Genomic DNA, 27736 nt, shown 5'->3' on the forward strand with positions numbered 1-27736 from the left:
TTATTTTTATGCCATTTTTTCTGCAATGTAAAGCTGTTCAATGAAATCTGCTAGGTCAGATTAAAAAAAATATGTATCACTTCTAGTTATGGAGGAATTTTGTATGGTCAAGACTGATTGTAGCTTTTTTGTTCCAGAAGGGTTTGCTTATGTAGAAATGTAACTGTTCTAGTACATAACAAAGAATATGAATTCCAGGAGTGCTGCTTATAGGAGTTAATGTAATATCCACGCTCATGGGTGAAAAAATTGAAAACTTGTTCTTAGCAAGCATGCATAATGTGTATTTTGCGCACCTCAGTCATCACCCTTTGCAGAAGTTCTGCAAGGCTGAAGACCAAAGTGTGCCTTAGAGTGCTTCTTTACTAGCATCTTAGTTCAGTCCAGAAGTGAGCTTTTAAAGCAAAATCCCCAGCCCTCCCCATGCCAGGGAGCTGTGGTTCGCATCACAGAGTGCACAAACTGGATTCCTTTTGGGGCAAAAGAAACACAAAGGAGCACTCGAAGACTGCACTTAATGCTCATTTGTGGCTGCAGCACATTCAGACCACAGGACCAGACTCAGAGCAAGTTAGAAGAGTATGTAATACGGACATCAGGTGCTGAGGATGCCATGCAGTTAGCCTGGTTCACCTTTTGGTTTGGCCTGCGTTATGTGCTAATGTAGACTTTGTCTACATCTGTCTGGGTACAGATTTTAGGTACACTTCCAGTACAGGAGATTTAGCTGTATTGCCAGTGCACCAGACTGCAAATGATTTTATGCAGGACTTAAAATGGTAAGTACCTTCTGGAAAACAAAATGAAACAACCTTCAGCAGAGGCAGCTCTGATACAGCTCCCAGGAAGTCCCTCCTTGGGAGGCTGCAGGGCTGCTCCTGCTTGGTACCTCACTCGGGACAGGGCTTTTATTTCCCAATCTGCAGTCTTAATGTAGGATTTAAGAGAGCCTCCCTTCTGTTCCCCCTGCCCCAGTTTTGGTGGTGTTTGTGTTAGGAGTTGGACGTTGATTTTTCACTGTGGCTTCTGTATAGTCCTTGTACTGAGTGCAAAGGCAACGCACATCTCTTTCCACATCCTCTGCGCTGCTCCAAAAACCCCCTTTTGCTATTTCTGTGAGATGTTAGGTCCCAGGTCCTGGGAAGATCACTTTGGGGGTAGTCCTCTTCTGTTTATAGGCTGCTGAGACCACATGGAAATTTCTGAAAAGCTCTAGTACGTCACATACCCTGAAACTCCAAGACTTTGTCAAAGAGCCTGGCTACCTACTCTGTTTCAAAGACTTGCACAATTCTTGCATCTATAAATGGTAAGCGTTTGCTCATGCAAAGCCCTTAAACTTTGCCAGAAATTTTGTTCTCTCTGTACCAGATTACGAGGTTGGTCACAAGGAGAAAAATAGGTGGCTGGGGTAGCACCATGTTTGGACAAGGAGAGGCTCACACATGAGGTCAAATCCTGGTTTGTATTTCAGAGATGCAGTTCAGTCTCAGCATAATGCAGGCAGGAGCTTTGTGCTAAGATTTTATTTAGCAGGTTGATTTTCTAGAGCTGAATTTTTCATTGAAAACAAAGTTTAATGAAAAGTTACCATAGTTTTGTCTGACTGGTTGACTGAACCTTCCCTTTATGCATGTAAAAATGGAGGAAAATAAGAGATGGTGTGAAATATAAGTGTCTGACAGTCACCCTAACGAACCAACCAAACAAAAAACAAACAAACAAAAAACCCACCCCAACTGTGGCCAGTCCTTTGGAAAGGCTGGATTTCCTTCTACCTCAGCATGATCCACCCATTTCAAAGTCTTTTGTTACTTTTTTCCTAGTTCTGTGGCTCTGCTGTTTCTAAGGGTGCTAAAAGAAACTGAGTGCTTCTCAGCTGCCTTGCATCCTTTCCTGTCTACCGGCTGTCAGCATATGCTGATTGATCGCAGATACACAGATCAATACGACCTAATTTCTGTCTGGTTGAATTCCCCCAAATTCTGCAGGCCAAGTAGTAGTGTCTGCCTTCTCCTTCTAGGAAGTGGCATCTGTCTTGGGCTACTAAAACAGGCTGTAGGTGACCTGCTGGTCTGTTCCAGAGCAGCGCAGGTGATAGGAGGTGCTTGGTCCTTGCGCATGTCCCTCCTAACATGGGCAGAGACACTGAATTTAATAGCCGCCTTGTGTAGGATTGCTGCGTAGTTGGCAGAGAGGAAAGGGTATTTCCAAATTCAGACTTAGTCCTCTGGAGGTGCCTTTCTCCATTTCAGCTAAAGTGTTTTAAAAAGGACAAGATGTAGCCAAGTTTCAGTTTAAGAAAAGATAATCATTTAGAGAAGAAAGGACCAGATTTATGTTGCTTCATGCCAGATAATTCCTTTTAGTCTTGTGAGATATTTCTGCTTTGGTTTTGTTCTTACACCATATTTGTACAGGGTGTAAAGCAGGACTATTTGGAGAGTATGCCAAAAGCCGGGATAGTGCAGAAGTTCATACTGTCCTTTCTGTATCTCTTGCATTAATCTAATGACATCTGTCCAAGTGTCTGGTAATTCGAACTTTCAGGAAGAAAGAGCAAGTACTGAATAGATCTTGACTCTTTTCTGTTCTTGATTTAACATAAACCTTCTGGTTGATCCGGATCTAATTCCCATGTGAAAGTTCAAAGAAAAGAAATGTCAGTGTGCTTTGTGAATCTCTTACCTACAATAAATAATGAAAACTCATTCCAGGTGATCTGGACAAATGGAGAACATCATAGTCTTAATTTTCAGTTGATCCCAAGGAGACTGGAAACTGTGGGTAGCTACCTATGCCTGTATCTGTTGGGAATGTAAGGACAGATTATGTAAAGACAAGTTATGAATACATACTTCAAAGAACAGATTATGAAGAGCTTGTGAGCCAGTGAAGCAGAAAAGGTATATCTTATCAAGAGACATAGACATCACTTGTCTGGAAAATAGTATTTAAGATCTAGATAGACCTTTGGTTTTTGTTTCTTTTTTGGCAAGACTTTGGCTAACTCAGCTACAAACTGTTTAATGCAGAATCGGACTCAGAACATGCAGTAATTTCATACTATAACAACTTTTTTTCTCCCTCTTTCAAGGATTTCTGATTTGAATAAGGTGCAAGTTTTCATCCTCTCAGAGTAGAGGATGTGAGGAGGTCAACAGCAAGATGTATAAGAAAGTCGCTTGGTGGTTTATGGGAAAATCTCCCTCTCTCTCACTCTTACAGGTTTTAAGGATGGCGGCAGGAGGAATTTGCTGATACTTTGTTGTCATAGTTTGCATTAAATTGCAGTATATTTTCTTCAGTGAATATTCATAAGCTGCAACAAGTGAGAAGGGTTTTCTAGTGCGAGGTTATCTTGACTGAAGATCATTTTATCAAAGCTTGGTACGTTTCACTTGCTTCAAGCATCTACTTTTCTGGACAAGTGAATAAACTAATGATACAAAAAGTTTATTTTTGTACTATTTATGCTGAAGGTAAAAGAACAGATTTAGTGTCCAGGCTTGTGCATTTACACAAAGATTTCATTTATCTCATTAGTTCTGTTATAAACTGTGAAAGAGCCAAGTTGGCCAAAGCACCAAATAATACAGTTACAAAAAAGGTAATACACAGGGTAACACAATTGACTTAAAATGCTATGTGGTGATTTATATCTTTTGCTGAGATTCTTCTTCTCTGTCTCCATCTCCAGACATGTAGAACACAGACACCTACATGTGAGCTTGGTTAGATATGTTCATATCCTATCCAGTCAAGAGAGACGAGCATTTCCAGAGCATGGTTTGTCGGGCTTACTTTAGATATTTTCTTTAGGATTATTTGACTCCCGAAGCGCTTATTTCTCTCTTTTGACTAGTAATGGGAGTCCAGACATCCAGCTCAGATGTAGGTGTATTTTTATGGACAGGTTAATCCCACCTTCTTGTGTCATTTATTTTAATTCAGAGTAATAATTGTGATTATAATTGTGCTTGCAGGTTGGTCAGGACAAAGGAAGCTGTTCTTTTCACAGAAACCCCAGCCCATGCATTGTTCCTCAAGAGAATGAAAATATTTTCCACACAATATTTGCTTTTTTCACAAAGTCTGGCAGAAAAGTATTGGTAAGAAAGTCCGCCTATGACAAACTTGAACGTATGGTGTATCTTACAAAAGATTTTGCGTGGCTCAGCATGAGGAGCTCAAGCAGATAGTTCATTATAAAGCAACTGTTTGGCGCATGTAGACTAATACCGATGTTGTGCTGTGGGGATATTTAGTGATTTTAATTATCTGATTTTTAAATGGATATAGGAAGTTTCAGGAAGTGCAGTGGGGAGGGAGTTACCTGACATAGCAGCACACACTTGGTGACCAGAGCCCTTGCTCCCGTATTTTGTCAAAGGCACATGGGGCAGCAGGGCCCTGCACCATGCTTGGTGCCTGACCTGAGCAGAGGGCTGGTGTGCAGCGGCGGCCCAGCCCCAGGCACTCATGTGTCTCAGCAGCTCTGTAGAGGGCTGAATTTCACCTGCCTTGCTTTCATGCAGTAATACAGTATCTGGCTGTACAGTATCTAGCTGTCTTCAGGTCTTGAAAGTTGTTGCTATTTCAGTGCAGGAGTGCTGTATTTTAGCAGTTTACTATGTAACTTAGTCAGCTGGCATGTTTGCTGTCACACAATTTGTCGCTGAATTTTTTCCTCCTTTGCCTAACAGCTTTTTCCATATTTCCTGTAGGACTGTGAAAGACCAGGCAGGTCCTGCTTAATTATACGCTGCAATTTAAGCTCGCTAGTAAAAGCAGAATCCTGTGATATAAGTGTCTACACGCTGCTGAATACTGAGATACTGAAGAAGGTACGTGCTTCCGTTGTAGTTTGTCTTAAATACCAATTTAAGTATGTTTGTGTGCATCAATGGACTCGAGAATTGCATTCCTTCTTCTCTTTACTATTGTGTTATAAAAAAATCATGGTGTCAAAGAAAACAGATCTATTTATCAACAGCATGTATGGAGGTGTTAATCCTAGTTCTTACCCATTACTCATTAAGGCAGAAATAAATTAAGTTCAGAAATTTATACGTTGAGAAACAACAAATGAGGCCCCTAATTGTATGCATGGTGTTAAGGCTAGAGACTTCTGAAAGTTGAATTGATTTCTGAAAGTTTTCATTCTGAAAAATGAAAAGTAGAGTAAGTGCATGTGAACTGTGACCAACTATCTATCGTTCTCTCTGTGTAAACAGAGACTTGGCAGTTTTTTGTAATTTTTTACTTCAAATGATTATTATTCAAAGAAGATGCATCACAACCATATTAGTGCTGAGCTTGACATTTGTGACAGGAAACAAATGGAGGCAAGTTAATTCCTGTCTTCTCTGAAGCCACTGAATGAGACAGCAAATCTTTTAAATTTCTAGTGATTTACTGTGTTTTGCCCTGTTTTCCTATACTTACAAAAATGCTGACTGTGTAATTGTGGCAAGATGCTGTAAGATTGTGAGGGTATAAGATAATCAGAGGAGAAAGCTGATAACGTGAGCCTACTAAAATAAACCTCTCTTTGATAGCTGCTAGATTAAAAGCGTTGGAGAGCGCCCTTATTAGAAAGCAGTTCCTAAAGCAGTTGATAGCTCTGAGCTTTTCCAGCTGAAACCAACCAGGTCTGCTAATGTTTGTTCATATTTGAAAACAAAATATATACAGGCAAGGCCAGAAGTTTCAGGTATTTTTTACATGCTTATAGAAATGCTGAAATATGTGAGCAAGTAACTGAGTGCACACAAAACATGCTTCTGGGAAATTCAGTCCTGGGAATAGCCAGGATTCATCCCATCTGCTGGGTCCTTTCCAAGATGACCATTAGCAGCACTCCTTTAAAAGACATACAGTGCTTACACATGTCTTTGGGTCAGTATCACCAATTACATGCTATTTGCTACTTATCACCTACCCTCCCCAAGGTGAACAGCCTACAGATGACTAACCTATGAGTTGAAATGGCAGCTTATTGGAATGTGCCTGTTAAAATGCACTGTGTAAAAATTGGAGAAATATATATTAATAAGGGGAGGTATACATTGAATAGTTAAGATATTTGTAGTGCACTGAATCAAATAATTAAGAAGTTTTTACCTCAGGATATACTTGAATTTATCCCAGGTTTTGTATATCTTTTTTCTGTTCACTTGAAAAACAAGTAGGAACTTTCCTTTGATGGTTAATATTGAGCCTGCCTGTGTTGATTGGCAATGTTCTGTCTTTTGCTTTTGTGGTAAATGCGGGAAACATTAACAGGCCAAATACAAACGATGTGTTTAAAGTCCAACATACCTGATTTTGTTTTAATCTGAGATAATGTACTCAGTTTTGTCTGTCTGTTACGGTGTGTATATATATATAAGGTATATTTTTTCAAAGCAGAGTTTTAACCAGGATAGTACTTAACTCTCAACCCAACCTCCACTAAGCATAGTGTAGTTGTGTTTATTACATTGGCAAATGTTTGATGTTATTGTTTGAGGGGGTTTTGCTGCCTTTTTTTTTTTTTTTTTGCACCCCCAAGTCCAATTCTTCCTCTTTTTACATCTCAGGACAGTTCATCGGTCATCCAGTTCGTCACAAGGGCGAGGGTGCGGGTGGACCCTGACCTCAGAGTTGTGGAGGTGCCCAATGGGAGCCCAGAAGAAAAACCAGTAAGTAAATAAACCTGAAGAGAAAGGTTTCCTGAGCCCAGTGGGCTGGAGATCGTTGAGAGCTCTACGCAAACTGGAATTTGTGACTGGGCTTGGGCTGGGCTAGCCCATGGAGTGCCCAGACTTTGTCTGGCTAGACTAGCAGTGCTGTGAACTGTTGTTCTGTGTTTTTTCTCTCTGCGATAACCATGCCATCACAGTGAATGATGTTACGTGGAGCAGGAGGATCTGTGTTGTACTAGACAAAATTGTAATACCCTTGAGGTATTCGTGCCAAAATTAGGTTTAGTTTCCTGTTCTAGGGTTAATGTCTGCTTTAATCTAATTCAGATTTTCCTTGAAAACCTAGCAGAGACTTGAAACCCCAGCAAAGTCTTTTCAGATGTGCCAGTATGAAATATTTAGAAGTGTTAATGGTATTTTGGGAGCTGTGAAAATGGGCAAGGGGGTCTAAACTTTCAGAGATTCATTTAACTGTTCCATTGTGCTGAGCTGGTGGAATTCATGTATGACCTGATACTGCATTTTGTGTTGATCTGTGTGAGGCTGGAATTAAAGTTCAAGATGAATTCACTGTATAGTTGTGGCTGTAAGTAAAACTGTACAGGGCCATGTTTACAGTCTACTGGAGAAGGTGGAGGTGATGGCTTTGGTTTCCTACTACCAAGTTGCCTAATACTTATGCATGAAAATTGAACAGGGGCCACACCCAAATTCAGCTTTCTTTTTGCCTGTTGAAATTTTTAAGTTTCATTTCTTATTTCTCTCTCACGTGAGGATCAGAGGTAATGTGGACTACTTTCAATTTCTCCTCTTGCTGTGTGTTTTAGGAACATAGTCTAGATCCCATCTCTCGGTTATCCTTTTATCCCCAATGACTGTAATCACCACCAGCCCATGCAACCATTCTCTCATTGGCTCCATTTCAGTGAGTACTATTGAGGTTTGAGTGTGAAAGCATTGAGTTCACGCACTTTTGGAAGACACTCATGTCCCAAGTTAAAGCACTCATCTCAGAGATACTGGATTTAAAACCCTATGGGCAAAGGAAGAATTGAACCTGCATCTACTTACTACCTTCAGTCTGAAAGTAGAGACACCGCTACAGTGACCATCTTCTCCACCATCATGTCTGCAACCCTAGACTTAACTTACTATTTTATTAGATCTGTCAGAAAAAGAGATTCTTTTATATGACAGGACACCATTTTTTCCCTTCTGTTTTATTTTCTTTGTCAGGTTTCTGGACCATTCTAAAGAGCATTAAAAAGTAGGCTTGGCAGCAGAAATGAAAAACATAGCTAGCCTTCTCTGGGAACGTGCCTTATAAGTGACCCACAGCCCTGATTGTTAATGCATTGCTTGATCTTTCTTTAGTTCTGCAGCTTGAACAGAGCAAATCTTGACATTTTATGGCAAAATTTCATTAATGACTAAAGTAACACCTGATTGTGATACCCATGCCGCAACTGAAATGGAAGAAGTCAGGATCTCTCTGCCAAATATTTTGATCTGTAAAGGGTTTTAGAATCTCTCAGAATAATAGGCACAATGTAAAATGTGTGGGATTACTATTATTCAATGTTCAAAATTTAGAAATGCTTTTATCTAGGAATGCAAGCTCTGCTCTATTTCATTGTTATCTAATGCTTGGAGAAAAAAAGAAAACAAACAAAAAAACATTGTCCTTTTTCTGTTCCCGGAAAGCCTTTCATCAAGCCTTGAGTTGCAACGATTATGAAGCGCACTGTGTGTGCTGGGAAGCTATATTAATCTTCAAAGAAGAGCTTGCTCCTAGTTCCTGGGAAGCCCTAGCTGTAAAGGAGCGTGCTTGACATGTTGTAGCCATGTAATGTCAATTTGTAATTTCAAGTCTTTTCTAACGTGAGTGCCATTTGCTCTCTCCTTTATGCTTTTTCCATATGTCTGTCGGCTTCACCATTGCTGTATGTTTTGCATAGGGTCATGTTCAGGGAAAAATTTAAGACATGTAATTTGGCTCAAGGTATTAATTCCCACCCCCCCTCCCATCTTTTCTTGTGGAATGCAGAAGGGAATAGTACTTGTTGCAAGCCACAGCTATTCAGCTGAAAGTAGAGACAGGAGAGATAAAATGTCTTTGTTCATACTCCTCCCTCCCTTTTTAAAGCCCATCCTGTATTCTTTTCATTGACCACGGACTGCTGTACTGTATCCGTTTGGATAGCAGCTCCTTCTGAACAGTTGTGCATGGAATTCCTTTCAGTCTGTTTATGAAAGTGTTCACTAACAATAAAACGCATTTTCTTAGACACTTTATCATGGTAAATTTGAAGAGGCCTTTTTGCTTTCTACAGCTAAATGTAGAGTTACTAGCCCATTTAAACAGTTCTTTAGAACCAGGTGCCCTTACTTCACTGGGCGCTTCTACAATATAGTGTACAATATCAGAGTGCAAACTATCTGTAAAGAAGACAAAGGAAAAGGTAGACTGATATTTGTGATGCTAGTGTAAGAAGTACCAGTGGTGGCAGGACCACCCATATAAATATCAGCTTTGCCAGAAACTCTAGTAGATGAATTGTAAGGGAGATGCAAAAGCTTATGTAAATATCTGTAAGTTGGGAAGCAGGCTGTCTTTGAAATGAATCCATTTTTAAAAAAGATGCATTTATGCAGTTTTCAGAAATCATTTATCTGGATTTGGATATGGTTTTATGTGATTTGGAATGATATATTTTCTGTCTCCAGTTACAACAGGCTGTTTGAATTCTTACATTGGACAAATCATATGAAGAAGGTGAGCAGAGTTTGGATTTGGCTCTGTGATGACAGTTGTATTAACATGAGTATGTATTGGCTGAAACCGATGGCATGGTATTATCAGGAGGCATACTTTATTTTCTTGAGCATATGGGTTTCCATGAAGGTTTGGCTCCCTTCTTCTCTCCATGTGAGGCAAAACCAACAATAAGCTCCATGAGACTGCGGTGGTCAAATACCAGATCCAAGGATTCACGTCCTGTGCTCACTGCTCGTGTGCAGGAGGAGGAGTGCTCTTATGGAGCAAAAGGACTTCCCTCTGCGAGTGCCAGTGTGGAGGGAAGAATAGGCTGGATTTCACTATGTCAAGACCGGCCAAATGCCTCTGAGTCTCCCTGTCTTGAAAGTGAGGGAATGCAAAGCTGAATAGATGAAAGGGGAACCCCATATAAAATGCACACAGCTCCTGCAACAAAGTGCCGTGTAAAGCTGAAGGCTACCATATAGCTGTCTGGTGCTGTCAGCTCAGCACAGGTACGCTTCATCAAGCCTTTGAACTTTCTCTCTTCCTGGGTAGAGTTCACTGTTCTCTCATTTTCAGCCCAGTCACCCCAGGTTTAATTCAACACAGGCAAGTGGTTGCCCTACATGGGTCTTTTTTTTTTTGCTCAGGATTTAGGTATGTTTATGTTTGTGATGATAAACAAATATATTTCAGGGAAAACAACAACAAAAAAGAAAAACTTAGAAAAATGAAGTTTATGGTTGTGAAGACCTACAAGGTGTTTTTGAGAGGTCTTTATATGCGTATTTATATGCAGAGAGATTTAAATGCATATTCACATGTCTAGGCTTTAGCTGTCTGCCTGTGGCACAGAGTACTCCTGACTTTGGCCTCGGCCTGTTCTCCATGTCTGCATTGGAAGGAGCAGCCTGTGGTACTAGACAGTTCTCATGACGTCCCAGCCTTTTTTCAATGCTCATGGGAATACCTCTTCCACTCAGCAACCCACCACCACCCCCTCTTGCCTTTTAGAAACACTGAGCATTTTAAAGCGCCTGTTCCCTCCAGCTTACCTTTGAGATGGGCGCAACATCCTAGCCTGGCTGGAGCCAGATGTGTGCTTCCTCCAGCAGCTTTGCAGCCCCCTTTCCAGTGGGTTATTTGCTGCCTTATTGTTTTCACCATGTTTCATTTTTCATTTTGTTGTTTTACCTTTCCATCTGCTACTGTAACAATCCCTTTATAGATTTTCTTGTCTTTACGGTGCAGTCTGGCAGGTAGAAACACACGCTTGGGTAAAGGAACAGAACAATACACAATAGCAATAAAATATAGTTAATTTCCCAGGGATAGAGACAAGCAGGTAGCAAGGATACCTCAGGTTTGTATTTTTCAAGAACTTCCAAGGTTTTTCTTAGTATATGTAAATAAATAAATATATAAAAAAGGATGCATATACTTATTTATATGTACAGATGTATAGGAGAATGGTGTCTTTACTGCAAGTCCCCCCAAGTATAATGGCACTTGAATGGACAAGTCAGCCAGCAGTGCAGTGTGGTTTGAAACACCAGAAATATTCTGGGTGATAATACAGAAATAAAATAGCATTTTTTTATAAGCCCTGTGGTTCATGATACAAGTGCATAAAATGCATTTAGTGCACATAAGCAAAAAGAAATGAAAATTTTGCAATTCTGTATTTCTAACCAGATTTTGCTGAATTATGTTTCTTGTCTTTCTGAGTCCCAGTGCAGCAGCGTGTGCCTATTCTGTAACGGGCTTCAGCACAGTATGAACTTCAAGTATTTGCAGAATTCCTACTCAGTGAACTTCTTAACTTCTTGCCTACACACTTTACTGAAATAGGGTGTTTTAAAAGCACTAAAAAAAAAAAAAATCTGATTCTTTTCAATTTGTTCACTAAGACTATCAGAATATAGCAAGTGTTTGGCACAGGTAGAAGATGAACTGGTAGATGCCCTTGTCCATGCGGGTTCAACATTTCAGAAATCAGTGGTAGGGTGCAGATCTCTGTTATTTTACAGAAGGACAGTTTACATTGTGTAAAACCTGATTGACGTGTGAGGTACATACAGCTAAACAGCGAGCTGCGCTGCCTCCCGGGCTTCCCCACTTTCAGATCCCGCAAGTACAGTGTGAAATGCAAAAGATAAATATGAAACTAAAACTCCTCATATATCGTCAAGACAACTGTGTTTTTCACGGCCTTTCCCTGGCGTTTCATCAGTCTGAAAACAAGCCTGTAATCCACTCCATATTTTATGACCGTTGCATGTGCTTTCTCTGAACTAGACAGCTGCCACGCCCCCACTGCCCTCTCTGGGATGCTTTCCCACCCAACCCTTATCTTCTGCATCAGTTGCTCTTATCACTCCTGTCTTCTCTATCAGCCGGGGCTGTGGGAAGTGCGCTGGGCTGGGGACAGCCTTGTGCTCCCCAAGGTGTTGGCTGTCCTATAGGGGTTGTGCTGCTGGGGTGGACGGGACAAGGAGTTCAAGGTTTGCTCAAGATTGGCTTTCAGAGACTGCGCGATGGCCAGCGGGTCAAGCGGCAGGCGGCGGATGGCACACTTCTCTTTAGTAACGTCACCCTCTGCCTCCAACCTGGCCCCCGGGATGACTTGTTTCCCTGGCCTCCCACCACTTACTGTACTGGCTTCTTGCTGACACTCCCGACGTGTGATGTACACTGACTGTCTGCTCAGTCCGGTTTGATTGGGGTTTGGCTAGGGGTTTTTTTTGTTGGTTGCTTCTTCACCAAAACTCATTGCAGTGGCTGCGTATTAATGCAGGCAGATTTTGAGGGCTTGAGAGGGATAAGGACATTAACATGTGCAACATCCCCGCTCCTCTCCAAACCACAAAGCCAAGAACAGGGGTTTTTTATGCTTGTATGTTTATTCCAGACTGCTAGAAGAAACCGGATAGATAAGAAGCTGTTGTTGCTCTCTGCCCTTATAGCTCAAGCTCTGACTGCAAAAGCTACAGCCAAGCTATTCTAGCCAGTGTGCTTCAAACCTGAAATGTGGGGCTCTTGCTGTAGAGATGATGTATGATTTGATCTCTGCAGCTATTCCTGGCTCTGTCTTTTGGAAGCATGAAGGATGCACGGGTCTATTGTGCTGGAGGTTGTGTTATGTTAACATTTACTTTCTGAGTAGTGGAAAGAAGGCACAACCTCATTTTGCATCCAGGGACTGCTTGAAAGGCCTCTTCGCTAAAGTTGGCAATACTTAAAATGTTAGGAGGTTTTTTTTCTTTTAGAGTCAGAAAGGAAAATAACATTAGTGCCTTATCATCTAAGAAATAGTCATCTGACTTGTGTCTACAAAATGGATGTTAACCATAGCCTCCATGAGAGATGGACTGCCACATCAGATCGTCTTTCCAAGCTGGCTCAGAAATACGAGGAAGGCACAAGATTTGTGTTTGATCTCTCTGTCTGGTATTTCCCTTACACTCGTCTTGGCTATGAGGGAAACTCTGCTGCTTAGGAAACTTTCTCTGTTCAGCAAGATGTCTTAAAAAGTCTGACAAAGGCTTTGTGCTAATGTCTGAAACGCTAAAATTATTCTTTTTCTCGGGTGAAGAACTGGTCCATGTTCGAGAGCTATTTTGAGCATTGTGATACTAGTTATGGGAATATGTTTGGATAATGCTATCTATGTATAGCTTAATTCCTGTCCATTTGTTATGTTTTCATGTCTCATTGTCATCAAATGCCTGATAATATCTCATTGTCGTGGTTTAACCTCAGCCAGCAACTGAGTACCACACAGCTGCTCACTCAATCTCCACCCCGCCACCCCCCACCCCGGTGGGATGGGGGAGAGAATCAGAAGAGTAAAAGTGAGAAAACTCGCAGGTTGAGATAAAAACCGTTTAATAATTGAAATATAATAATAATAACAACAACAGAATATACAAAGCAAGTGATGCATGACACAATTGCTCACCACCCGCCGACCAATGCCCAGCCAGTCCCTGAGGAGCAGCCCCCCCGGCCAGCTTTCCCCAGTTTATGTACTGAGCATGATGTCACATGGTATGGAATGTCCCTTTGGCCAGTTTGGCTGTGCCCCCTCCCAGCTTCTTGTGCACCCCAGCCTTCTCAGTCAGTAGAGCATGGGAAGCTGAAAAGTCCTTGACTAGTGTAAGCACTACCTAGCAACAACTAAAACATCGGTGTGTTATCAACATTGTTCTCATGCTAAATCCAAAACACAGCACTGTACCAGCTACTAGGAAGAAAATTAACTCTATCCGAGCCGAAACCGGGATGCTCATCAATAGAAAAAAAACAGTGTGTGTAAGTCAGCTGTGTTCAAACTCCTCCTCCAGAAAAGCTGTGGTCTTAATCAGCATTCGCCTGTGAAACTGAGGCAAAGGATCTTTGAATACTTCTTTATGGGAACACTGTGACAAAATATAGCCCTACTTACCTGCTTTCTCTCACCTGTGCCTGCAGTTTTTGTGGGTATTTGCTGAGGCTGTGTATGCTTATGGAAACAGAAATGTTCGTCAGTGGGATCTTGGGAGGTTGTCCTGTCCCATTTCCCACTCGAAGCAGGGCTGTTGCCCACGATGGCTCAGGATTCCTATGGCTTTGTCTGAGGCTTGGAAACCTGCAAGGATGAGGTTGGCCAGGGCCCAGAGCCTCTTTGGCCCCTGTTCCAGTGCTGCCATCACCTCCCTGTTGCAGCCTTTTCCTGAATGCCCACCTTCAACATCCATATGGGTTGTATGGTATCGCGTTCCCTTTGCTGTTTCATAAATGATGCTGTTTGAACGGTGTCACCAGTGAATGGAGGTATTTCATTGGTCTTCCATGGGCCTCTTAAAGATGTGTCTAGGGGTTGCATAATTGTATCTGACTCTAACTCCTGGATTTTCACCCACTTTTAACTACCAAAATTTTTTGTTTTGTTTAAAAGATTGATTTAACAATTCATATCTATGAAGGAGTTTTACATTTTTAGGCAAAGATGATGACAGTGGTTTGTGAAGGAAGGAGGAAAACTCACTTCTTTGCCTTCCAAAACAAGCCAAAACAAAGCCAGACAAAGCAAACATATTACCTTCAAAAAAAATCCCTGCTGCCTCTCTGCATTTGCTGGATATTAAATTGCAAAATTTAACATAGAAATAGCCCTCACTGAGGAGAACTGTTTTTCAGTTTTCCACTGAGGAACTGGTTTTGATTGAAATAAGAGACTGGAAATTCACATAGTGTATATGAGCAGTATAATTTGCTCCCATTTTCTTCTTAAGGCAGACAGTTAAGGAAAACTCTATGTAGGATGTATTTCCCTGCCATACATGCTATACAAAAAAAGAGAAGACAACAGCAGGGGACTGCTCTCTGTGTACCCAGAAGAACCCATGACTGCACGCCCCCTTCCCTCTTTCACACAATGTGTCTTGTGAAGCACAGCAGGAACGATTTGTATTCAATAGGGATATATGCGAGTTGTCCCATTTTTTGTGAAAAAAAGTTAACAGTTTCATGTGACGCATCAGGGTGTTTGGCAGGGCCGGGAACATGATGAATAAGACAATCCACGTAAGATCTCATGGCAATCCCTGCCAATCCAAGGGATGGAGTTTTTCATGCAAACTTTTGTGCACCTTTGGTGGCCCAGCACCAGAACAAGCTCAGTGTCTGGAGTGGGGTGGGGGTTTGGCAGGGTAAGAGTTATTTCAGAGTGGAAGCTGATATCCTTTGGATCCAACGCATGGCTACTCAAATTCCACTTGAAAGCTTTAATTCCCTTGCGAAAAATAGATGGAAGGCACAAATCTAAGGACGCATTCCATATTTGTTTGACAGATGAAATATGATCAGTGAGGCCACCATGCAATGTGTTTAATAAGATGAGTACAAGGGAAAACAATACAACTTCCAATCATAAAAAGATCTTTTTTTTTTTTTTTTTTTTTTTTGCTTTGTAGGTGGTCTTTGAGGCTTTGCACAATCTGGAGCCTCGTGGGTATGTTGTCGGATGGATCATTGCCATCAGTTTGCTGGTGGGAATTCTCATCTTCCTGTTGCTGGCTGTGCTCTTATGGAAGGTAAGGTAACAGATGCAACATAAACACCCAGGAAAAAAAGCTTAAATTTATCCTTGCATTTAACATCCATTTGCTTTAGGAACTAAATAATTGTCCACTCCATTACAGAAGCCATTGGCCAGCAAAAATTTTTTTTTTTATAATATTTATAATTCATATCCAGGCTTTTGTGACGGACAGGGAGAGACTCATGATGTAGAGAAGAAGTGGAAAAGTGGATTTTTTTTTTTTTTTTTTTAGGGCCTGGTTATTAAAAGTTGAAACCTCTGATACCATTTCAGGACAAAGGAAGATCCCTCTTAGAAACCTGCTGTTATCTCACACTTAGATACTTGGTACATCTCTATGGTTTTCTGATGACTGAGGCTCAGTGATTTCAACAGGGTTTCCTGAAAATCAGTTCAACTTTGCTTGACCAGCTAAAAGCTTGGGTGCATGCCTAGCAAAAACCAGTCAGTAGCTACTGTTTTCAAGACGTAAACGCCCTGGGGGAGAGGAGTATCCAGCAATAAATTCTTCAGATCCCTCAAAGAAAGAGTTCCAGATGAGTAAAATGCCTTACCAGAGCAAGAAGCACCGGGACCTGTTAAAAGCCAGCCTTCACACACCATCTCTGATAAGATACAATTCTTGTACCCAGGCACTGTTACATGGCAAAACTGGGCTGATGCTGACACTTAGCAGCAGCCATCTGGTGTGGTAAATATGAAGGGTAAGGAGCTTTAAGTGTTTTCATTCCTCAGTTCCCTGTTACCAATCCATAAATTTAAAAGGCCACGGTCAAGGTCAGGGACTGTCTTTGAGAGAAGTAAATCTCAAATGCACACATGGGAACAGGTCCAACGTTATTTTGCTTCCCGTGGCAGAGGTCCAGCAGCCTGATTCGCACTGTTTAGCAGCATGTGTGCTGCAGGCTCTGCTCGCTGGCTGTGCCGGGACTGGAGGTCGCAGCCACAATGTGCTGTGAAAGGACATACTGCTGCAGGTCGTGAGGCTGTAAAATGGATTTACAAACCTGGGCCAAAACCTGGCCATGCAGTTCTTATTATAGATTATACAGATGTGTGTATAGCTGTGTTAGAGATTATACATCTACTTCATAGATTATATAAATTTTATATGGGTTATAGATTTAAAGTATTTTTATAGTCAGTTTTTAAGATTTTTAAGCATATACTGGCCAGGACAAAACTGACTGTGCTTTCCATTTGGAAAACAATGTTTGACCACAGTCTAGAATATCTCGTAACTTCTGTTTTCCTGGCATGCGGGAAATGCGTTTGCTTTCTGTGGCAGAAAGAGTGAAGGAAAAAAAAAAAGTCTGTTCAATTAAGATGGCAGAATAACCATGAGAATGGAAAAATGTGAGATTGGAAGAGGCCCAGGGTTTATGTCCCAATGACACACAGTTTTGAAAAAGGTGTTACTGCTGCTGATACCTATATGACTGATTTCATATGGCTCGTTTCCTGAAGGTAAAAAGGCACTAGATGAATTGTTTGAAAATGTGCAAGATAAGAGGAATAGCACCTTTCACTGCGAGTCTCCATGAGAATTTGACACAAGTTCAATTCTTGGTCTCTACTAGAATTAATACAGTCCTTTGCTTCCTGGCTTAATCTTGAGACTTGAGCTCTTTTAAATTTTATAGGGATCATTCAAGTACACATGAAGAAGCTGCCATTTTGTTGCATGAAAGCCTTGAGGGAAATTCCGAGTGACAGCAACAAATAATTATAACTAACACCAGGCTTATATAGCCCTTTCTGCATGCAGATGTTAAAAGTGCTGAGGCAAAGCAAGGTGAGATGCCTTGCCCAGAGTCCTGTGGCAGAGATGGCAATAAAAGCCAGGCTTTGTCAGCTGCACTCCAGTGCTTTATCCACGGAGTTGCATGATTACTAAAGGAACCAATAACTTAAGGTTTTGTTTTAGAGAAAAGTGATTAAAAGTGTGTAGCTGCTAGTATCAGCCGGTATTTTCATTTAAGTCTTACTTTGGAACATAAATATACATAAGTAATACTTTGCACTCACTAGTTGCTATATTTATTAAAGTTACTGGCAATATTAAAGTTGTCTGAGATAAAACTGTCATGGGAAAGTTGCCGTCCTACAGAGGAATCTTAGTTGTCTGATTGTAAATATTTGTTAGACAAAATTGGCCAAGTATATCCTACAGTCATTCCTAAATTTTGAGTGTGAAGAAATCAAAAAAACCCTTACATTAGAAGTGTTTTAGTCTTTAACTGTGGAATGAAAGAACAGATTTGAATTAGATGGAATTTTGGGCATCTTGGAACCACTAATGAGAGCTAGAAATGACCCAAATTTTAGGACTAGAGTATAAACTAAATTATATTTTTATTAAGAAATTAATTCGAGCTAAACTGTGGTCCTGGAAGGCAGCTGTTTACACAAAACAGAGCAGGAGCTGGAGCAAACTCATTATAAGGGAACTGAGCACTGGCAGCAGTGCAGGGCTTGCTGGCAGCGACTGTGTCTCAGCCCTGTGTGGAAGGTACACTCTCACTGTGTGCACGACTGCGCCATGAGTGGTGCGACACAATGGACAAATCCTCGAATATGCTGGTATTTTGCAGATGGAGTAAGCAGCTCCTTAAAGTTGCAGAAAAATATTAGAATACATGTAAATATTTCACATTGCACACTGCTAGAATTAACGGCGTTAGTAGGAGTGAGATCTCAGGGACATTCCAGCCCAAAATGCTACTGTGAATCAGAGTAAGGTTACTGTGCATGCAATAAAATGAGGATGGTAATTATCTCATTATTTGTAGATCTAAAATTGCACAGTTTAGGGGGTCCGTGTCAATGGAAGTGATGTTAAATGCCTGGTTGTTTCACTTCAAATAAAAGCTTATTTATTCACATGCAAGACCACAGCCATGTTTATACACACATAGCAAGCTTTTTAGCGTGAGCTTGATCAGTTTTTGACTGGCTTTGCTTCTGTTTATTTTGGTATTTCATGTAGACACCGTGTTTCCTCTGGTTTCAGTGTGTACAGATTCAGAGGGGGTGAGAAGCTTTTCCCTGACTTCCATGAGATGCCATGCGTAAGGCAGACTGACAAGAGTTGCCCCATTTTTGCCTATTTTGTTGGATAGCCTGGTTTTACCCTGACGCTTGTGGCTATTTGTATCTTGTTCATCCACTCCAGATGCCTTTGTGCAGGCATCCATGGGGACGTGCTCCCACTCTTGCCGGTTCCTCTGCAGCGCAGCTCACCCTCCTCACTTGTGCCTCACCTGTGGTCTCCCATGTGCAAGAGGAGCAGGAGCGGCTCTCATGCTGTTGCCCTCAGCAATACAGCTTGCTTTTTACTACGGAGATTGGCCTGCATCTCTTTGGTGGCCTCCAGATGCTTGTGGAGAGTGGAGCAGGGGAGGGAGGAGGTCACTTTGCTTCAGGCCAACTACCCATGTGCTAGACGAGACCGTGGTTTCACAAGCACTGGCAACAGTTCAGGAGGGAAAGGCGGTCACGGCTGGATTAGTTTGGGGAGTGCTGTCCCACACACACACTTCCCTCAGCTGTCAGGCCTGCAGCCATGCGTGGGGACAAGGTCCCCTTCAGGCAAGTGGATTTATGCATGCGTAAACCAGGGGAGAATTGGCATACACCACGCAAATGAAAATCTGAAGCATGATATATTATAACACAATAGATATTCTATTAATAATAGTAGTGCTTTACAATGCTGTGGATTGAAGTTTCTACATTTGACCTGGCTTGAGTTGTGGAGTGAATTATTCAATCCATATCATTTTAGATAAAGTGCACAAAAAGAAAAACAACGGTTTGTGCCCAGAGGATGATATCAAAGGGGGGATGTGTAAGTGAGTACCAGACTGGACATTGGGGCAGCTGAGTGATCCGTGGAGCCAGTAGTGGAAGTGATTTGCAAAACAAAGATTTTGTATTCATTGCAGTAACATTATTTTGTTTCCTTGGGGCATGTTTAACACAGGAGCTGGACTTTTATCTAAACTTATTTATCTAGACATTAAGTTTCTTTCTGAACTGAGCCTGTCCCTGTGGTATCCAAGCTCTGACTTGTCTAAAATGAGGTTTCTAGCACTGTTTTATAGCTTTTGGATTCCTGGGACAAAGAATTGATCTCTAGGTGTCCCTTATGTAATAAGACACTCTTCTGCTCCAAACCCTGGATTTTTGACAGGATTGCAGAGAGGAGGACAAGCAGAATAGCACCCACATATGTTGTTTTTTGATTAGCCAGAGAGTTCCTGCTCTTCAGTACGTGCTAGACAGAACGTTTTTGCCCTTTGTCTTAAAATGAGTTTGAAGACTTTTTTTTAGTTTTTAGGAGAAATATTGTGAAGACACTTCTGTCTACTGAGCTGAGTTAGTGCAGGCTTTGAACTGGCTTTTTCCAATGGGGAGCATGAATCCTACCAAGTGCTGGACTTGCAAAATCCTCGTTTAAACAGAGGCTGTATGCGTGGATGCAGCTGTTTGCTAGCACTGCTTTAAGGGACAAACTTTGAAATATAAAGCTTTCTTTATGAAACATGAAATTCTTTTAAAAAAGCCAGACAGACCCAAGCAGGTTTTTCAAAGGTGCGTTTGGGCTTCTTGCTTGGAGAAGCCTTATGACTTTTTTCTGTGACTGCGCAAGTGTCTTTAAAAGAACACTTGTATTCCCGTACATGCAGCAGCTGCCATTGCCTCACGTATTGTTTCAGCATTCAGAAAATATCTGAAGCTAACCAAGGCTAAAGCTAACTTGAAATTCACCTATGTAGCAAACCCCACTGTTTTCCCCTTTTTGGAAGGAGACACTTTCCCTTACTTAGGGCCTCAAACATTAAGTCTTTTTACAATGGGCCAAAACATACAGCTCACCATTTTCCAGCAGAGGAAAAAAAAACCCCAAAACCTCGGCACTTATTCTTTGCCAGTGGTTGCTCTGTATCCTGTGTTACAAGCCCAAAAACATTTTCTCTCCCTTTTATTTACAGCTCAGGTGGCAGAGGCTAACTACCATTTCCTGGCCAGTCCTTGTACTGACCCCCTTTCCTGGTGGCCAGGTTTTGGAGTAGAAGCTCTGCAATGAAATAAAATTGCCTTTTTTTTTTTTTTTAAATTCCCCAGAGGTGCATAGGCGCATACAGTTATGGCACAAAACCTCTTCAGATTTCAGTGTACAGAAGAAGTCTGGCTTTTTTTTTTTTTCTCTCTCTCTCCTCTCTATATATCTATAATCTATGTATTTCTATCTGTAATCTATTTATATATATAATCTTTCCAGGAAGAACACTTTTCAATTAAAAAAGTCTCCCAGGTGGGTGTAACCCACCCATTATCACAGCTGTATAGCTTCAAATGTTGGTTTTAGAGGTGGGGACAGAGAAACCTGTTGAAACTGAGTGCTGTTTCATATCTTTGATGAAAGTTGTTGTGCCCATTCAGAGTTCACATGCTTCTTGCTTTCTGTACATATAATTCCAAGAATAAACCATTATTTACTATGGCGATGTTTTAAAATTAAGAATCATAATTGATGTTCAGATAAACGAGACAGTTGGCTCAACTTGCTATGAGAGCACTTACTAGGGGCTAATGATGGGAAGGGTGGATTGCACAGCTCACAAAGGTCTTCCCTGTAGGTATGTAGATGGATGCACCAGCTGCCTCGGAACTTGTTAAGAGAAGTCTATACTTCTCCTTTTGCTTTTTTTTTTTTTTCCTTCTCCACCATCTCTCCTCAGTTTAAAACCATGTCAACACTAGTTTCTCACACTTCTTCCAAGTTCCTGCCCAGCTTTGTCCTCTCATTTTTCAGCTTGTCTCACTTATAAAAGTATCATCCCTACCTGTAGGAACTACATAGCCTGTACCTGTCCTGTCTGTCCATCAAAACTGCAAAAACTGTGACTTCATTTGTGTTCTCTAAAATTTGTTTTTCCGTAGTGCTCAAATCATTGCATTCTATAGAGTTTTTCCGATAAACTTTTCATTTTGTTGCTTTTGTTACCCATTTATCTAGCTGCTACAAGTAAGTTGTTACTTGCCATCTCATATGTAGGCTTCTCTGGTGTAGTACTTTTTTGACACAGATTCTAGGTTCAGTAGGCCTAGAATTAGGCTTTTTCAATATTATCCTGTTATAAATAATAAAAATGCAGTCAGGTGATAATTAACTTCTGTGATTCAAAACCAAACCCGTATTACCTGCCAAATATGGATAGATCTTCATTATGTATAGCAGCTAGGAAACCTTGAGGAGGGAATAGAGCAGTGGAAGGGGTTGGTTGTCTGTATAAATAACGACTTTTTGACCAGGGAGAAGTTAGGTGGATCATTTGAAGTCTGCTTGTTTTCTTAAAGAACAGTCAAAACTGTGTTTTATTATGTTGCCTTTTCCTGGACCAAAGTGAGCATCACAAAATGTTTGTAGACTCTTGGCTTCCCAAGACCAAAAGGGTTTGTATTCCTGCAACACTGATTGAAATGTTGGGTTTTCTACAGTAGATTATTTGGGTGATTTGCTGTGCTTTTTGAATTCTGACTGAAAGTTACAGGAAGATTGAGTTTGGGCATCTTTTATTTGTTCTTACATAAGTAAATGGTTAATGCTGCTGTTGTAGCCAAAACACTGCCTTCCCCAGTGAGTTTGCTGGCTGCCATGTAGTATTTGTTCACCACCCTCCAGAGCACGGTTGGCAACATTTCAGTGGTGGTGTGTGTCCAATACTTGTGAAATGCCTTTGTTATCTTTCCGGATAAAATAAGCTATGTAAATGTACAACAGTAATGTTGTGGCTGAGCATTCTCTCTGGTCTCAGTGTCCTCCAAATGGGAGCTGTGCATGCCAGGGCACTTTGAGAACATCACAGCCATTGCAGCTATGTTGCTCTCGTCCTGGCACCGTGTGAACAAATTGAATCCACTGGCAAGAGAGAGGTCGGGTTGTGGTTCAGAATGTCTTTCTGAAAATAAGATAGCCATCATTTTCAGGAGCCCAAACCAGAAAAAGAATAAGTGTGTAGACTGAAAAATTGCAAATGAGTACCTAAGGTTCCAAGGTTCCCCACTGCCGGAACACAACATGTGTATTTATTGGAAGTCGATAGCATCCCTCAGACCCGAATGCCAATAACAGAGAAAATGTGACTTGCATAATCTGAATTCTCTCTTTAGGCTTGGTGTCACAGTGGGAAATGCTGTATTATGACTTACACCAGCCATAGCCATTTTCTCCTGGTTCAGCTAAACCCATGAAAGTAACTTATTCTGATAATTATGGACATAGTACAACTTTTATTCAAATATTTTTGGCAGGTCAAATATATCAAAATATGATTGTAAAGCTACTTTTTATTGATTCCAGAAATAGTCTTTAATGTTTAGTCTCTGGTTTTCAAATAAAGCCAGAAATATTTCAGTAGTTTTTCTTTTTTTCTTTGGAGAGGAAATGGAAAATATGGATTGAGATATGTCTTAAATTAATTGCACTTACAGGAATGATATATCCAACCACTGTCACATTCCCTGCTGAAATTTAAGAAATCAGTATATAGTAATTTGTCCAGACATATCTGCAGTAGACATTGTGTTCTTTCTAATTTTTGAGACTGATAATCAGAGATGAACTTTGGATGATGGCTGTGCTTATTCTATGACTTTTTAAAAAATAAACTACTTAGTAAAATTTTGCAATAGGAAAAAATATTTAAACTATTTGGAAGTGTTTATAAGTTTTAATGTTGGCTAATTCGTTTTTTGATCACACTTGTAAGTATACTGGTAACATCTGTTGTGCAAGTTACTGTACACAGTTACCATCCTGCAAGAAGTTCATGCTTCAATTAAACTCAAGTTACCAGAACTCAGCACTGAAAGATCTTTAAAAGTCCAGTCACTGGAGTTCTCTTCATTTCTAAAGTACTGTAGGTACTGAGTCCTTAACAAAATATATTATATATGCACAAGTGAATCAAATGCTAGGTGAATGAGTTTTGTCTGAGGCAAACTGGATCTTACCTACGTGCTAAAGATATTCCAAGGGTGGACACCAGAACTACCAGCTTTATTCACAGCATTAGCAAGTAGGTCCATTGAAGCCAACTGAACAACTCCTGGGAGAAAAGTTGCATGAGAAGTGGTTAGAGGAACAAATTATTGATGACTGGGCTTTGTGTTTAGAGTGGGGTGACACTCTAGCATCAGTGACAACAGCAAGGCATGTTATATTAAAAAAACCCAAAGTACTAAATTAGATTGTCTGTACCGGTGTCCATCTCTGTATGCAGTTATCTCTTTCGCACACCTAAATGCATCTTTTCCATGCATGCTGCTAGTCTGAATTATGTATCTACTTCGAGGTACGTAGCCTTAGTGACTGTTTTTTGAAAACTTGGCCTTTGAGAGAGACATGAAGCATTTGGTTAAATTAATAGTTTATTTAATGATCGCTTGAGCTAAGTTTATGAATTGACTGACTGTTTTTAGCAAAAATAGAGAAAAAGTTTTTCTTATTATTTCAACATTACAAAGTAACTGCCTAATAAAATGTGTGTTTAAAAACTATGCTTGTTTTACTACTACAGCATGTAAAAAAAAAAAACTTCCTTCTAAAATCTATGGAGGACTAAAGATCTTCACCCTAGGTATCAGCAGTAATATCTTAAGTCAGTTAGCCAGGCTATATGAAAGTAACTTCAAAGTTGAGTGCAATTTCATGTACATTGCTAATTCTTTTCTGCCATAGCAATGTCTATCTGTTGCAATACATTGGGATCAGATACAGATGCTAGGTATCAAATTCTTCCATAGTAGCTAAACAAAGTGTTTGTAGAGGAGAACTTATCTTTGAGAAAGCTGCTGAACTTCTCTTTGCCTCAGTTCCCCAGCTGCATAAGTATATATAGTATTGTGTATATATACAAAGTATATATTGTATATGTACACATACACACACACACCAGCCACTTGTGGAATGGTGATGTTTGAAGTGTATGTATTTATTTTCTTGTACATGTTTCACTGAGCAAATGAAGACCTACATTACAGGAAAGTTAAGGGATTTGCCTCTCAAAAAGCCAATGAAAGACTGAATAATCAAAGCCAGACCACTCGAGGCCTCTTGAGCTTACCTTAGCCACACTATCATCCTTCCTCCTAAATATACAGTTTCTCCTTTAACTACAGGCAGGACACGTGGCTGCTTTCCAAACATGCCTTTTCCTCACAGGGGGGCCCAGGCGGTGGCAGTTTGCCAGTCCTCTATGGACAAGCTGATAACACAATATCCGTTCATGACCCCTCTTGTACTGTGCAAGGGTCCTTTAATTGGGAGGAAGGAAGCAGTGCATCCTCTTGGAGCTGATGGCTTGCCAGAATTATCCAGGGCCACGCGAACCCAAGTGAAAAGTATTTTTTTGCTGCCTTCTTAGCAGTAGTAAAGTGAGATGCACTTAATAACCAGTGATCGATCTCTGCATGGGGAAACACTCCATGCTTCCAATCTCAGCAGCACCGCGTTGCAGAGATTGGGGGTGTTGCTGCTCTGCCGACTGGTGGCATCTTGCTTGGTGTGAGGTTCCTGGCCCCGCTTTGAACCATGATTAGCTGCATATTTTTCTAGCTGTGGTACTGTTTATGAGAAGGGAGAAGTGCCCAAGGGGCACACACCCAAAAAAGGTGAAGAGTAAGTTAATTCTTTCTGAAGGGCCACGAGGTGAATGGCTTGGGACCTCTGCCTAGATTAAAGACATGTGGCAGTAAAAGATTCATGATGTAAGTCCAGACTGTTCATCAGGTATGGCTGGATAGTGCTTTACACTAGATAAAGAAACTGTATAATAGAGGAAAGACAGCTTGTGATTAAGGCACCGAACCCAAAGTATTTTGTCAAAGCCTAGTTCAATGAGAGATTTCTTCAGTGCTTCTCAAATTTCATTGTATTTCTTAGTTACACCTATGTCAGTACTTACTTTGCTCTCTTTTCTTTTTACTTGTTGGTTTGTACTGTGTTCAGTAACCTCCATTAGAAGACACTTGTCAGCAGAGCCATACTGATAAAAATCAATACTTTTTGTGTGCAGCTTAGTACCTCAGTATACACTAGAGAAACTTAATTAAAAAATTGTACAAAAAGTGGCAAAAGTCTCTGATATAGTTTTGGATTCTGTTTGAATATTGTCGTTCACAAACCTCTATTCCTAGCTCTGTTATGGTCTAGAAACATTACTGTAAATCAAGACATAATTTTTTTTTACAGCAGTGTGTAACTGTTCTTATCAATTTTTTCTTGTTTCTTAATGGATGATGTTAATGGGAAAAAGACTTTTAAAAAAAAAATACAAAAATAACCATTCTTCTACAATCCACTCTTTCTCTTTTTATTTGATTGGGAGAATAAGCCTCGCTGCGCATGATAAAAATGCTTTAGACATTTACCCAACAGTGAATATAACAAAGGCAGTGATATTGCTTGCCCTCTGATCAGCTTTGGTTTTTCCCAACTGCGGATTAAATTTTATTTCATAATATCATCACTCATCAAACATACTTATAATTGGCACCCTAGAGAGATAGCCACAGGAACTGTGGTACTGCTGGAAATGTTGGCTAAATGTTTATACTTTTGGAGTTTAGAAAAATATAAAGTCCAGTAATTCAGTGATTAGCCTTTGGATGTGCAGAAAATAGCAGCAGAAGAAAAGACAATAATTTATTGTGATGTTAATTCAACACTTTGAAATCACTTTGACTGAAGTTTTCAGTTTGAGTGCTTGAAGAATGTAATTTTATGCGAGTGTTGTTAGATATGATTTATCTGTGATTTTTAAGAGATTTAAACCTGGCACGATGGCTAAAGGGAGTTGTGTGTGCTAGTGAAAGAGACTTTAAATACTCAAGATTGGATAGAGGACTTGACAGTGCTGTCGCATGGCAAGAAATAACTTCACAATAACAGATGTAATTTCCCAGCCTACAAGTAACACAGATTTTCTGTTGCTTTATTGTTCAGTGTTGCCAGGAACATGCTTTCTGCTCAGCATATACTGTAGATGGCAGTAGGGTTATGCTAGAAAAGGGTACATGGGCTGGAATAACTAAATTAAAGGATGTGTGTAAAACCTATGGATGGTTTCAGGTTTTGAATCTAAGCCACCTGTTTATAGCAGATCTAATACTTACTTGAAGAACCTCCAGAAAGGACTGGTTATTGTTTGTCACTTCTGGTAAAGACCAGGCCAGCTTTTTCTTTCCATTTTGTTTGGCTTTGCCTGAATTTGTTTGGATTTGCTTCAAAGTAAGCAGACATCTTTGCAGTTTATCATGGTAGATGTGAAACATGGCAGTTTGTGGATTCACAGACAATTCAGACGCCCTCACCTTTCCCTGGCATGGGACATGAATCCATTGTGAGTGACACTGATAGCCCCAGGATTTCGGGACTATCTCTATATTCCCGAAGTCTTCAATGGCCCTCTTTCTACTCTGTGTTTGTACACAGAAGAAATGAAGTAGGACATGGCGCCCTTGGTGTAGCAGTTCCCCTCTGGTGAGGTCTGCCGGGGTTAAGAGTAAAGCATGGTGCATGCTGAGCAGTCTCCTGCTCCTGAGACCTTTCTTTCAGCCACACTGACTGGAAAGGCCCATAACTGAAGAGGGCCCGCTCAGCCTTCCCAAATAATTTTCACCCAACTCTGAAATGCTGACTGTAGTTTGCTTTTCTCATTTCCTGCATTGTCTTTGGTGGCTGATGCCTCTTCTTCCATTATAACCCTTCAGCTTCCCACAGTACTCTCTCCTTGCCTCCTGTAAATATGTTCTCCTGTTGCTCTTCCTCTTGTGAGTGCCTTCCCTAGGCAGAGGTTTACTGATCAAAATATTGTCATCAGTCCTTTCCTTGGATGTGGTGTTGTGAACTCACAGATTGCGTGATGGGGTCACGGCTCTGGACTTGGGTATTCCTTTGCTATATACATACATCTGTATGTGTACACACACACATATGTCTGTATATATGGAAAGCAAAGTTTGGGAGAATTGAACAATATTAGAGACTCATTGCCCATGAAACATGGGTCGGAGACCATTGGCCCACTGTAAAACACCCATTCCACAAATGAGATCACAGCAATGCTCCTGTTAAAGCTGAGGATCTCTCCTCCTCTACCTGCTTGAAATCCAGGACTGAGTCCCCGTAGT

At 40.7% G+C, this 27736-nt stretch overlaps 1 protein-coding gene across 1 annotated transcript in view; it reads left to right on the forward strand.

The window, feature by feature from the left end:
* ITGA9 (integrin subunit alpha 9) overlaps positions 1-27736 on the forward strand; it is a 233274-nt gene that overhangs the window by 199572 nt on the left and 5966 nt on the right. The window contains exons 24-27 of the mRNA XM_076330800.1: positions 3987-4112; positions 4728-4847; positions 6585-6686; positions 15408-15527. Of these exons, the coding sequence (XP_076186915.1) occupies positions 3987-4112; positions 4728-4847; positions 6585-6686; positions 15408-15527 (468 nt within the window). The remainder of the gene's footprint in view (positions 1-3986; positions 4113-4727; positions 4848-6584; positions 6687-15407; positions 15528-27736) is intronic.

This window comes from Aptenodytes patagonicus, chromosome 2, assembly GCF_965638725.1.
Source record: "Aptenodytes patagonicus chromosome 2, bAptPat1.pri.cur, whole genome shotgun sequence".
NCBI classification, from domain to species: domain Eukaryota; kingdom Metazoa; phylum Chordata; class Aves; order Sphenisciformes; family Spheniscidae; genus Aptenodytes; species Aptenodytes patagonicus.